Source organism: Hemitrygon akajei, chromosome 11, assembly GCF_048418815.1.
Source record: "Hemitrygon akajei chromosome 11, sHemAka1.3, whole genome shotgun sequence".
NCBI classification, from domain to species: Eukaryota; Metazoa; Chordata; class Chondrichthyes; order Myliobatiformes; family Dasyatidae; genus Hemitrygon; species Hemitrygon akajei.
Window position 1 is genome coordinate 159,731,137 of NC_133134.1, and position 14,191 is coordinate 159,745,327.

The 14,191-nt window shown below is 43.0% G+C and overlaps 1 protein-coding gene across 6 annotated transcripts in view; it reads right to left on the reverse strand.

Moving 5' to 3' along the window:
* Positions 1-452: 452 nt before the first annotated feature.
* The window catches only part of tp53inp2b (tumor protein p53 inducible nuclear protein 2b), a 54,951-nt gene continuing 41,212 nt past the window's right edge, over positions 453-14,191 (reverse strand). For 5 of the 6 annotated variants that reach the window (XM_073062065.1, XM_073062064.1, XM_073062066.1 and 2 more), the window contains exons 3-4: positions 6,257-6,596; positions 453-4,460 (exon numbers count right to left, since the gene is read on the reverse strand). In XM_073062065.1, coding sequence (XP_072918166.1) covers positions 4,211-4,460; positions 6,257-6,596 — 590 coding nt within the window. In that variant the 3' untranslated portion in view covers positions 453-4,210. The remainder of the gene's footprint in view (positions 4,461-6,256; positions 6,597-14,191) is intronic. The other variant, XM_073062069.1, reaches the window with a different exon arrangement.

Consider the following 14,191-nt stretch of genomic DNA (forward strand, 5'->3'; position numbering starts at 1 on the left):
TTCAACCTTTCACTATTCAAAATTGTAACTTGCACTTTATGCAATCCATTTCCCACGTCCTTGCCTATCCACTCTAAATGGGATCTGACCAATGATCTTACAAAGCCTAGTTAGTGGTAAGCTAATAAGATGTTAAATTGTCAATAAGACCTCTGGCTGGCCGAGGGAGGAGTGTTACCTCTACTACGTATTAAAGGCAATTGTAACTTTAGTACTTAATTTTGTTTTGAATTTAGAGAGATAGCATAATAACAGATTCTAACCAGCCCAGGGAGCCTGCCACATCCAAATAATCAATTAACCGGTTGCTGGCACAGAAATAGTGTTACACTAACTAATCACTACACTAGTCGGTGTCTGTCCACTAAAGCCTTTTGGAAGGAGAAATTTTAATTTTTCTATGTTTAAAGATTTAGACAATTACTAAACACATTAAGGACACAATGCAATAGTTTTTGGAAAAAGTGATATTTTATATATGAAAATAATGAAATTCCCACAGTCAGTAAGTGGCTATAATAACAAGCACTACTGCAACATCCATAATCCAGTTACATTTCACACTTCCAATATTTAGAAACAGTTTGAAAACAGTTGAGACAAAAAAAACACACACACACAAGCTGCCCTTTGTTTTGCATAGGACTTTACTGTTGCAATTCAAATGTCAATTTCTGTTCATGTATACACATCTTGAATTAAAATCCCCTCCCCTCACTTCAGCCCCAGAATGGAAGGCACGTACACAAATCAATACATGGGAGGTAAACTTGCTGAACACAAGCTGTATAACTAATTTTTTTTAGTACATTTATTTTATTAAATGGCTGCATATACTGACAATACTGCATCCAGAGATGTTTGACGTCGAGATCTCTGCCATCAACCCTGGTGCCCACACTGCTGCGGCCAGATCACATTGTGTGCAACAATCCACCGTTCACACACTTCCCTGCAGAAATGAAACCGTTTCGGTGTGGATGTGTTTCTTTTCGTTAAGAGTCACTGGCCAGCAGTATTGTCAATGAATGCCCACAACATAATAGATGACGCATTCAGATTGCAGTTAGAACAAGGACCCAGACACTATGCTAACAAAAATTATGTAGTTTCTCAGCAGTACACAATTAATAATAGAACCACAAAATTTAAAAGACAGAACACTCTAGTATTGTGTTTTATTCTAAGGTTTGTAGTATGGCATTTTAGTGCTAATTAGATGTGCATGATGCAGTATCTAATGTTTAAATATTATACATCAGAAAACAACATGAAAAATATCCAGAAAAATTTAGAAAATTAAGGTGATACTGGAAATAAAACTAAAGAGGGATTACTATTGAGAGCTCATCCAGAGGCACATATGAGCAAAGATCTAATGCAGGGGCCCCCAACCTTTTATATGCCATACTATTACACAACCCCGGGTTGAGAAACCCCTGATCTAATGGATTAATTAGCCTGTTTCAACCTTGTAACATTCTCCTTTTGAAATTTCACTACTGAAATCCAAAGTTGCTTCTTTTGCATTGAGGATTTTACATTTCAAAGCCACAGCTTGGTGAAAGGGGGAAAGAGCAGAAATGCCATTTTTTAAAGTATTAGCTCCACCTACCCCTATAAAAGTATTGCTTTAAGTTCAGGTAATATAGATATATATAAACTTCAAGCAATGCACAGAGGACTGAGTGTTGAACATCAACCCTTACACTAGACAGAAATTAACTGCTTCATAAGTACAGAACAGCACAGCGTAGGCCCTTCCGGCCCTTATAGCCAGCAATCCACCTTTCTAAACATTATCCTAATCACAGGATAATTTACAATGATCAATTACCCTGCTAACCAGCATGTCTTTGGACTGTGGGAGGAAACGCGCATCATGGGGAGAACGTACAAACTCCTCACAGGTGGCGCCGGAATTGAACTCCCAACGCCCTGAGCTGTAATACTACTGTGGCATCCCTAAATCAGACAATTTCAATCATGATCACATTCAAGGACTTGTAATTAAAGATATGTTCCTCTCAAATAGACCAAGCAATTGTGGTTTAGAAGTTTGTCACAGACCAAGTGAATTAAAGCTTAACAATGCAAAACAATGATCTTGAAAGGTGGAGATTCATCTGTCGAGGTTTCCAACCAAGTTCATCACCTCATTGTGATAGACTGGATACAATAACTTAATCAAATCTCAAAATAGCACTGACAGAAAATTATTAGTTAATGAAGCCGCTGCTTTATCCAAACAGTAGCGATCTTCATCCTGAGAGAAAAGTTACTATTACTCCACATTAGCCACCCGAAATCCATGATGAATAGGAGCCCAAAAACAAAAGATTATGTACATTAGCCTCATGTTTCTTATCTATATGGATATTAATTTAAATTAACACACACTGCATTGTGGAGTATTGTCCCTGAGAGAGCCTGTGCTGTGTAGTCTAGCATGAAAAACTGTAGCTCACAAAACACATTTATCCTTAAATAAATTATTCAGAAACATACATCTGTAAAACACTCTCATCCCAGTCACTGACAAGTAATTCTATTTCAGAGCACTGATCTCAACAGCAGCACAGCAGAAACTTCAAAACCTTTAGTTGTTGTAGTAATCAAGAAATAATACTGTCCACAAACTCACATGTTTTTTGTTACAAAATAATATAGTATTATTCTATCAGTTCAGCACCACACTTGGATAGATCCATAGTCAGACTGTAATATAAGGACTTTCTTTTATAACAAGGCATTCAGTACAAGTTAGTAGGTAGATACAAATTGCTCTTGAAAGCCCCAGTTACACCAGTAGAGAGAGGTTCAGTGCACTGAGTATTTAATCAAAGCATCTCAAACACACCACATTTATCATTGGAGTCAGAAGCACACCACCGGCACCCCACAAGCATTGTTCATTCAAAACTGGAGAAAGTTCATCTAAGGGGAAGCAATTAAAAAGCTAAACATTCTTAGCATCACTGACAAGCTGGAGATTGGGATGGAGGCATCCAAAACTAGCACGAATAGACTGCAAAACCAAAGGGGCCCAAGAAGATTTGACAATGGAAGCTATCACCCACAAAATGAACAGAATTATTCCAAATGCACAGTGGTTTTCTCAGCACCTTGAATGCAAAGGTCACAGTACATAATGGAACCCTTTGTTAGATCTCAGTAGCATTTTTTTTTGGTTCATTTCAGAGTTCCAGCGTTCATGTACACAATCTGCATTGCATGTTACTTTTGTTTGGTAGTATTCATTCTGATACACTATTTCTGGGCTGTACTTTCCTGAGGCTACATCCCATTAAATGCAGCTAGTTTAAATAATGGGTGATCTCACTACAACACACACAAAATGCTGGTGGAACTCAGCAGTTCAGGCAGCATCTATGGAGAGGAATAAACAGTTGACATTTTGGGCCGAGACCCTTCATCAAGATTGGATCTGGGTCAGATCTATTACGCAAAGGGAACTTGATCTGGTGAGGAAAAGTCCAGAGTAATCTGTAAACTTATTGACAATTCTTTACAGTGATATCAATTTAAACACAGAACAGTACAGCAGAGGAATAGGCCTTTTGTGCTGAACCAATTAAAATCAGTAATCAAATGGCCAACTGAACTAATCCCTTCTGCCTACACAATGTCCACGTCCCTCCATTTCCCTCACATTCATGTGCCTGTCTACAGAGCATAAAACAGTACAGCACAGGAACAGGCCCCTTGGAAGCATCTTCCCCTCAGTGAAATGGATTCAAGCAGAAAATAGTTAACTAACTTGAGCTCCAACCCTGGTCGGGCTAAGTTAACCCAAAATAGCTGACTGACTGCAGGCTGGAATAGGCAAGAGTGGTAGAAGGTTCACTAATTCTCCCGTTGGCACATCAGCATTTCAGTTTGTCTGAATGAAGCAAAGCCAAGCACTGGGTTCTACTAGCTTAATTAGGAAGGAAAGCAAATGAGCAAGCTCATTTGCATGTTCTTAAAAACGAAAGGTGAACTAAGCAGAAAGACAAGAGAAGGTCCCATATGATGTGTCCTTGTTGGAGTATGGACCAACTTTTTTTTTTTATTTTGAACGAGCTACCTCAGAACAAAAAAAGGCCGGCTAAAATGAAAACCGTGCGGCGGTGAGGTGCACAGTTTGCCCAAGGTTTATTGTTAACGCCATCTGACTGACCCAAACTGCCCGGATTCCTGAAGTGGTTTAGTAGTTGTATTGGCGCCGGGGTGGCTGGTACACAAAGTTGCCGTGGAGTTTGGTCCGGCGGTGGCGGCTCTCCCTCGCTAGGTTCTGCCTCTGGATCCGGTTGCGACTCAGCTGGCGTCTCTCAAACCGCTGTTTCGCCCGTTGGACGAAGAGGACCTGATTTGCCTTTTCCAAGATGCCCGTTCGCCCTAGCACTGCCGCAGGAGCCGGGGGTGCCCAACGTTCCACCCTAGTCTGAGCTGTTGTTCTACAAGAGGGAGCAAGAAGCCAAGTTTCATGAATCAGACTTCTAACACATTATTGCATCCACACTATTGTTTCCCTGTCAACATGCCACATGTCCGTTGCATACTTAACCTGGAAATGAAGCACAATAGAGTACAACCTCACTGTCCAGGGAAGCAATAGAGGCAACCTCATTAAATATACTTAAGACACAGTTAAATTTTGTTTTGCATGGCAGAAGAATTGAGGGTTATGGGGAAAAGGTAAGCAGGTGGAGCAGAGTCCATGACCAGACCAGTCATGATCTTATTGAATGGTGGAACAGGCATGATGGGCCCAATAGCCTACCCATGCCTACTGATCTTCTAAAAGAGTCTGCCACATGTCTGCTTTTTTTTTAAATTTGATTTTTGATGACTATGTTCAGGTCAGAGGTCAGAACTGAAGGAGTGCAGAAACTTCTATTTACCTAACGAGATACAGTGTGGGATAGGCCCTTCTAGATACATCCCAGCAACCCCTGATTTTATCCTAGCCTAATCACGAGACAATTTACAATGACCAATTAACCTTATACATATTACACCTTTGGAATGTGGGAGGAAACCGGAGCACCCGGAGAAAACCCATGCATAGAACCGACTCCTCGCAGATGACATCAGAATTGAACCCTGATGATCCGAGCTGTTGAAGGGTCACGGGGCAACTGGGAGGGGGAGGGTAAGGAACTGAAGTTTGAAAGCAAGGATGAACATCTAAGATGTGTTACTTATCAGTAGGCCGCCGCTGTCAACAAGTGACCAGAGGACCAAATTCAGAATTAGAACAAAAACTGGAGAGTTGGGATCACATTGTCTAGTCTACAAGGTAACAACAGCACTGTAACAAATCTTTGCTATTAAATTGGAAGAAAGCACAGTAAAGCTCCAATAAATCCGTTATGTGACAGTTCAGCATCTGGCTGCCTCATTAGTCCAGAGTTCGAAAAGCTCCAATTACTGGGTTGCTTCCATTCCCTTGAAGCTGACTGCGCTCAGTTTCCTGCTTGCCCCCTTTAAAATCACCCAATTCACAGGAAACAATTATACTGCTATATCATATGTACAAAGCTATGTGGGGCTCACTCCGAATATCAGGAAAACCTGCACATCAGGCGCGGTAGCATAGAGGGATTGAATTCCCGCTGTGTCTGTAAGGAAGTTGTGACTGTGTGGCTTTCCTCTGGGGCTCTGGTTTCCTCCCACGTTCCAAAGGCGTGCAGGTTAGGGTTAGAAAGTTGTGGCCATGCAGAAGTACTTGCGGGCCACCCCCTGCACATAGTCAGACAGTGTTGGTCATCGATGCAAAATGGCGCAAATCACTGTTACGTGTCAATGTACCTGTGACAAATAAAGCTCATCTTTTTAAGGATGAACTTTGCATTATGTACATTGAAATACAGTGAAATGTGTAGACCAGTACAGACAGGACTCTGCTGGGGACAGTGCGCAAGTGCTTGAGCAGACCCGCAGCTTACTAACCCTAACCTGTACATCTCTGGGAATGTGGGAGGAAGCTCATACAAGCACAGGGAGAAATGCAAACTTCTTACAAATCCGGAACGGAGCCCTGACTGGTGATCACCCCCTGCAGTAGCGTTAACTATCCGCTCTGTCACCATGCCAATGGCAAGGGTGAAGAGTATCGGAGCGTTACTGTGTATTTAATCACCCTGAAAGGGGTGATTTAGTTAGTGTACGAGGAGGATAGAGGGTTTTCCATCTCATTGAACCCCCTCCCACCACACGCCCTCACGCTAAAGCCCCAGACAGTTCTTACCCAATGTTGATCTCGCTGACCTCCTCCAGGGTACTGGTGTTGATGTTGCTGTCGGCATAAACAGACATGCTCGGGTGCTCAATGAGCAGATTTTCCAAGGGGCTACTCTCCACCTGGATGTCATCCTGGCCTTCTGCAGTAAAACAGGGGGGAGGGGTGACAAACCAACTCTCTTCCAACGTGCCGGCCGAAGACCGGGCAGGACTGGAGTCACTGCCGCGAGAAAGAGACTCAAGAGAAGAAGGGGCCAGTGGAGGAGGGGTGTCGTCAGGCACGGTAGAGTTTGCCTTCACCTCCACTTCTTCGCTTGAGGGGGTAACGCAAGCATCTGGATTCACAACTTGCAGGTACGGGTAGGAGGGGCATAGTGTCATCCAATGGTGGGCATGGTGGTCGTAACAAGTTGGTGCGAGAGAATCAAAAGAATTTGGTTGAAAGGGTTTGAAGGGAAAATTAGGGAGAGGGTGAAAAGAAACAAAAATAAAAAGACTGATTAGTCATTTTCCCCCATAATGACAGGTCCAGCATTCTTTTTTAAAGTCCATTAAGAGCAAACGGCTCAAGAACAATTTGCTCCAAAGAACGACTCCCTTTTGCACACACAAGAGATTCCGCAAATGTTGGAAATCCAGAGTAACACATACAAAATGCTGGAGGAATCCAGCAAGCTATGTGGTGCCTGTAGAGAGAAATAAATAGACAACGTTTTGGGCGAGACTCTTTTCGGGACTGGAAAGGAAGGGGGTGGTGGGGGGGGGGGCTGGTGGGAAGGAAGGTAACAAGCTAAAATGTGATTGGTGAAGCCAGGTGAGGGGGGCTGAAGTAAGAAGCTGAAAAGTGATAGGTGGATAGATGATAGGTAGGTTCCCTTTTGAGGAGAGAAGAAATAACATCTCATGCAAACTACACCGGGCAGAGAACTGGTGCACACGTTATCTGGGGTGACTTTCTCCAGCCCAGCTTTCCATCACTAATGGCAAGTATCGCCTTCTAAAAGTTTAAAACACCATTACGATAAACACAAACTGTGCACTCTCTTTGCAGGGAGTGGTTTCACCTCCAGCTAAAGGCAAACTTAGGAATCAAAAGAAATTCGTAGAATTATCCTGAAGGGTATTTCTCCGATAATTAATGTGTGTTGCTCTCTGAAGTAGGGCACTTCAAAGCCACAGCAACTACGGTGATGTTAACTGCTAAAGGTAATTGTGTGCAGCTTCAGAGTTAATCGCCGTTACACTCAAATATAAAGATGAAATACAGGTCAAGCTGTAAAGCAAATTTCATGCCATCAGGTTCAGCCAATTCCAAAGCAACACACACAAAACACTGGAGGAACTCAGCATGTCAGGCAGCATCTACAGAAATTAACAAACGGTCAGTATTTTGGGAGAGACCCTTTATCACGTCCTGATGAAGAGTCTCAGTCTGAAACATCGACTGTTTATTCTTTTCCATAGTCCTGATGAAGGGTCTTGGCTTGATTGTCAACTGTTTATTCCCATCCACAGATCCTGTCTGACTTGTCGAGTTCCTCCAGCATTTTGTTTGTGTTGCTCAGTCAATACTAAATAATGCAACTTCTACATTTACAAGTGACCGTGCAAAGTACAGGAAATTTATTATCAAAGTGTGCATATGTCACCATAAAAACCCTGTGATTCATTTTCCTGAAGGTATTTGGGGGCGGGGGGGAATACAATACAATTTATGAAAAACTACACACAAAGACTGACGAACAACCAATGTGCAAAAGACAAACAGTGCAAGTACAAAGGATAATGCTGAGAACTAGTTGTAAAGTCCTTGAAAGTGAGCCTGCCTGTTGTAGAATCAGTTCAGAGCTGAAATTATCCACACTGGCTCAGGAGCTTCCTGACTGCTCCTGAATCTGGTGGTGTGGGACCCAAGATTCCTGTAACTAACTCCTTCCTGATTGAAGTGGCGAGAAGAGAGCATGGTCTGGACGGTGGGTGAACTGCACTGGATTGATTGCAAGAATGCGGCCGTTTGATCGCACTGGGAATTAACTGGGCCTCCTACGTGTGGAGGGATCTCACTCTCCCTCTTCTGGGTGCGGGCTTTTGCGTGAGCATGTTTCCTTTCCCTCAGCCCAGATCGTCGCTCCCACACTGTTCCTAGCAGGCACTGCTTTACTAACGTGAAGACGTTTAATCCGACTACTCTGCTGTTGTCCTTGCACCACACATACACAACAGTGGGGGTCTTTGATGATGGATGCTGCTCTTAATGTGGTATATATGGATAGTTGGGGAACTCCCGCTGAGGGAGTCAGAGGGAGAAGTAATTCCTCCAGTGCAGTTGCTCTAACATTAAACCAGGGTGACAAGGAGGCCAAGGACAGCCTTACAGAGTTTTATAAACAACGAGAGACATCAATAAGCTGAATGGTCACCATCTTTTCCACAGGGTACAGGAGTCCAAAACTAGAGGGCACATGTTTAAATTAGGAGATAACAGAGCTAAAGAAACCCAAAGGGCATCTTTTTCCACACAGAGGATGGTGAGTATATGGATTGAGCTATGAAGCAGTAGAGGTGGGTACAACTATAACATTTAAAGGACATTTAGATAGTCACATATAGGGAAGGTTTAGAGTAATATAGACCAAATGCAGGCAAAAGGAACTAGCTCAGGTGGACAACTTGGTTGGCATGGATGAGTTGGGTGCAGCTCTGGGACTGTTGGTTACGTGTACAATTTAGAAACAACCAGACGATGGAAATGCAAGGACCTGCCCTTCACTTTGCTCCTGTTTCTTGGGCATAACTATAACAGGGGTTCCCAACTTCTTTAAGCTATGGAGCTTTACCATCAACTGACGGGTCCATGGACCCCAAGGTGGGAACCCCTGCTCTTGACGATAACAGGTCTCCAGCAAGCTCTGCAATCATTGGCCACCCCAGATATCTTCGACAACGTGCTGGTGAGCTGTTATGTAGAACACCCAAGGTCATAGACTGAAATGAGTTGGGTTCACTGACCCCCCTCTCCCTTACTGTTCAGTTGAACTCAATGGAAACTTAAGTGGAGAGGTAAAGGAACTCCAAATAAGTTAAAAGTAAAGTGCTTAAAAACCAACAAGGTTACTGTGACATTCGACACCCGAGCCTCGCACATCTCATTACTTCTTGGCTTCAATATAAAATATTATCAGCTGTTATTCCAGAGAGCAGATGACCTCGCCATGAATCTAGGGCGGGTTGAATGGACATTATCAAGACCAGAAGACGTAGGAGCAGAATCAGGCCATTCAGCCCATCGAGTCTGCTGTGCCACTTCATCATGGCTGATCCATTCCCCTCGCAACCTCATTCTCCTGCCTTCTCCCCATAACCTTTCATACCCTTACTAATCAAGAACCCATCAACCTCTGCTTTAAATATACCCCATGACTTGGCCTCCACAGCTGCCTCTGGCAATGAGTTCCACAGATTCACCACTCTGGCTACAGAAATTCCTCCTCACCTCCGTTCTAATGGAGGTCTCTCTATTCTGAGGGTGTGCCCTCTGGTCCTGGACTCCCCAACCATCTAGGATTAGTATGACCAATGAGCAGATTTTTTTTTGTGAAATTTTAAAAGATTTTATGGGAAATAAAATCTACAAAATATTTATTTGCTTTAATGGTTTATTTAATAATTAAAGTTCATCTGAAAGGAAGTATTTAATAAATCAGTTAAAGCACAAGAGACAGTCAAGATGGAGGAACCCTATCAAAAGGGTATTCATTTGGAGACACCTACCTCAGTGGGTTCCTTCACCTCCAAAGATTTCAACTCCCTGAGCAGAGATTTAGCAGCAGAAACTTTACTCTGAGTAAGCACATTTAGAAATTAAATATTTTAGAAACAGAACAGTACAGGCCCTTTGGTCCATGATGATTTTAACCCGCTTCAACATCAACTAAATCCTTTCCTCCCTCAAACACACATGGCAAAAGTAAAGTGGAGGGCTATCTAAGCAGTCTTAAATAAGACCATGACACCTTAAGATGTAGGTGCATATTAGGCCATTTGGCCCATCGAGTCTGTTCCCCAATGTATCTGCCTCTACCTCCAACTGTTGACATTTTGGGTACAAAACCTGCATCACGATGGGTTGAGTGAATGAAGGCTTTTCTCTTAGGAGGGACTGGGGAAGAGAGCTAGTTTGATAGCGATGTTCAAGATGATAAGAAGGCACAGAGTGGACAGCCAGCGCTCTCTCCCCAGGGTAAAATGGCTAATACAAAAGGGGTAACTATAAGGTGTTTGGAGACAAGTATCGGAGGTAGGTTTTCCTCATACAGCATGGCAAGTGCGTGGAATGCACTGCCAAGGGTGGGTAGAGGCAGACACATTAGGGGCATTCATGGGACTACATTTCATCAGGACAAGATCCTGACCCGCTAGGCCCATTTCTCCAAACTCCAGCACGTGCAGTCTCTCGTGTTTCCAATTTACCGTTGCATAGGGCTGGTTAGGATAAGAGGAGGAGAAACTTCAAACAGCGGATGATGAATTCTCTCCTCAAGGCATGAGGAGACTCCGTCATTGCATTCACTCAAAGAGACAGACAGATTCTTTGAAGGAATAAGGTACAGCCTGAGACGGAAAAATCTGTTATGTCCAGGTTGGTAAGTCAATGCCACCAAAGAATGAGGGAGGGGTTCCCATTGAAACCTGCCGAATATTGAAATCCCTAGATACAGAGGATGTGGAGAGGATACTTCCTATAGTGGCAGAGTCTAGGGCCAAAGGGCACAGCTTCAGAAAACAGGACAAGAGATGAGGAAGAATTTATTTTGCCAGAGAAGATGAATCTGTAGAGGGCCAGGTCACTGGGGATATTTGAAGTGGGGGTTGATAGGTTCTTGATCCGTAAGGGTGTCAAAGATTATGGAGAAGAAGCAGGAGAATAGTGTGAGAGGGATACTAAATCAGCCATGATGGAATGGCAGAACAGACTTGACGGGCCAAATGGCCTGATTCTGCTTCTACGTCTTATGGTCTGATAGGATCGATGTAAATGAGTACTTAATGTTATTTCTAAATTAACACCAGAGCAAATTCAAGAAATTTAGGTAGGCAAGCTTGGCCCCTTGTCTTATGTTCTTATCTAGTGGCGTATAAGCCCCGAGGTCAAATTACTCTCTGAACCCTTCTCGATATATTACATCAGGCAGCACTTTCGAACCGTTAGTCACATTGTCACAATACTTCCCTCTAGTCACCAGCTCACCAATGTAGCAGCTGACCCAAGGGCTGAACAGGAACACAAATACTAGCATCCTGATAGCAGAATACAGAGATAAAGGAGCAATTAAAAAAGCTCTATAAACAAACAGAGAACTTGAAGGAGCCCATCTGGGACTCAGAATAATTCAGTTCTATTCTGGATCCAATCTTTCACATGACTCCACTACCTACCATCTCACTTGGACTGCAAGAGACAGGACAAAAATTCAGCCGACCAAGCCTGCTCCGCCGAACCATCGTGGCATATTTTTCCGAGTTCAGAGCTATGATAAGTTATCCAAGCTGATTCAAGGGCCTGATGGTTGTGGGGTAATAGTTGCTCTAAACTTATTATATATTTTTTAAATTAAATTTTTAAAAGAATTACATAAAATGAATAGAATAATAGAATAGTGAAAATTAATATTAGCCCTCCCCTTAACCTTTCCCCCCTTAACATCCCTGTCTAAAAAAAAAGAAAAAAGGAAAAAAAAGAAAGAAGAAAGAAAGAAAGAATGCCTGGATATCGGAGGATCCCCACATGCTCCATGGAGTTCAAAATAACTTTAGTATATATCTTTATTTTTTCCCCAATTAACTAATAATTTAATCTTCAAAGGACCTATATATATATATTTAATCTTATCTTTTGTAGATAGGAGTGACAAATTTTCAAAAATATATCATATTTCTTAAATTATAAGTAATTTTTTCAAGTGGAATGCAGCTATATATTTCATTATTCCAACAGTCCATAGTCAAGTATGAATCTGATTTCCAAGTAACTGCAATAGTTTTTTTGGCTACTGCCAATGCAATTTTTATAAATTTTTTCTGATATTTATTCAATTTAGGTTTCGGTATTATCCCTTCAATATCGCCTAATAAAAATAATATTGGGCTATGTGGTTAATAATTCAGAAGAACAGAAATGATTAGATATGCCCTTTACATTAAAAGAGGTTGAAGAAGCTTTATGATCACTCCAGAGTAATAAGTCTCCAGGAGAAGACTGTTTTCCGCCTGAATTTTATAAAAAATTTAAAGATTTATTAATCCCTCCCTTTATGGAGTTAATATATCAAGCCGAAAGAACACATAAACTTCCACAATCTTTTTCGACATCGATCCTAATAGTATTACCAAAAAAAGATAGTTGCTCTAAACTTGGTGGTGTGGGACCTGAGGCTCCTGTACCTCCTACCTGATGGTGGCAGAGAGAAGAGAGCATGGACTGGGTGGTGGGGTCCTTGATGACGGATGCTGCTTTCTTGTGGCAGCGTGCCATGTAAATGTGGTCAGTGGTGGGGAGGGCTTTGCCTGTGATGGATTGGGCCGTGTCCATCACTGTATGTAGACTTCTCCATTCCTGGGCATTGGTATTTCCACAAGAGGCCATGATGCAAACCAGTCAGGATACTCTTCACCGTGCCTCCAGAAGTTTGTCAAAGTTTTCAGTGACATGCTGAATCTACACGGATTTCCAAGGAAGCAGGGGTGCTGATGTGCCTCCTTTCTGATGGCACGTGCACGCTGCTCCCAGGACAGATCCTCTGGTCCAATAATGCCACGGGCACATGGGAGAGAAGCGATTGCAGTCCAGCAGCAAAACAGAGTGATGGATGGCGCGATCTCCCAGGTCATTGGTCAACCGGTGACCTCCCGTGCACCAGTAAGGGGTGAAAGGTTACTGAGAGTCATCGGGGCTGCAGAGACGGGACTACAATCAGTTCCACAATTGAATGGCACAGTAGCTTTGAGCACAGGAGCAATGACCTCTCCCCAAATTGTAGCCAGGCTCATATTGAACAGCCGGCGGGTTCAGGAAGTTCCACGAAACCTGTCAGGTATTGAAAGGTCTAGATACAGTGGGGGTGGAGAGGATGTTCACTATTGTGGGGGAGTTTCAGACCAGAGGATACATCCTCAGAACTTTAGAACAAAGATGAGGAGATTTTTTTTTAGCCAGATGGCAGTGGAGGCCAAGTCAGACTTAAAGCAGAGGTTGATAGGTTCTTAGTTAGTAAGGGTGTCAAAGGTTACAGGGAGAAGGCAGGAGAATGTAGTTGAGGGGGTTAATAAATCAGCCAAGACAGAATGGTGGAGCAGACTCGATGGGCCAGATAGCCCAATTCTGCTCCTATATCTTTTGATTATTCCCTTTTTCTGAACCCTCCTCATTCCAGATTATCAGCAGCTATTTTACTTGCAGCCATTTCAAACAGTTCATCGGCTGCAGCTGAGAGAGAGAGAGAGGGGGACTTGCTCTCGGGCCCTGCAGGAATCTGCCTTACTTCCACTGCCACCTGTAGGGGGCAGATGTTCACCATAACCCAATGACCAAGGAGATCCAATACTGGCTCTTGGCAGCAGTAAACCCCTTCGCTAAAAGATAACATTTAATCTGTGCTTAGAGGGAAAAATATTTACTTTATTTATTCAGAGATGCAGCATGGAATAGGCCCTTCTGACCTAACGATCCACTTGCCCAGCAGCTCACTTATTTAACCCTAGCCTAATCACAGCTTAGAATGATTAATGTCTTTGGGCTGTGGGAGGAAACCAGAGCACCTGGAGGAAACCCACACATTCACGGAGGAAGTGCAAACTCCTTTGGCGCCAGATTTCAACTCCAAACTCTGGAACGTGGAAAAGGGAATCAGTGGGACTGAATATCTGCATCCAGAGGGTTTGGCAT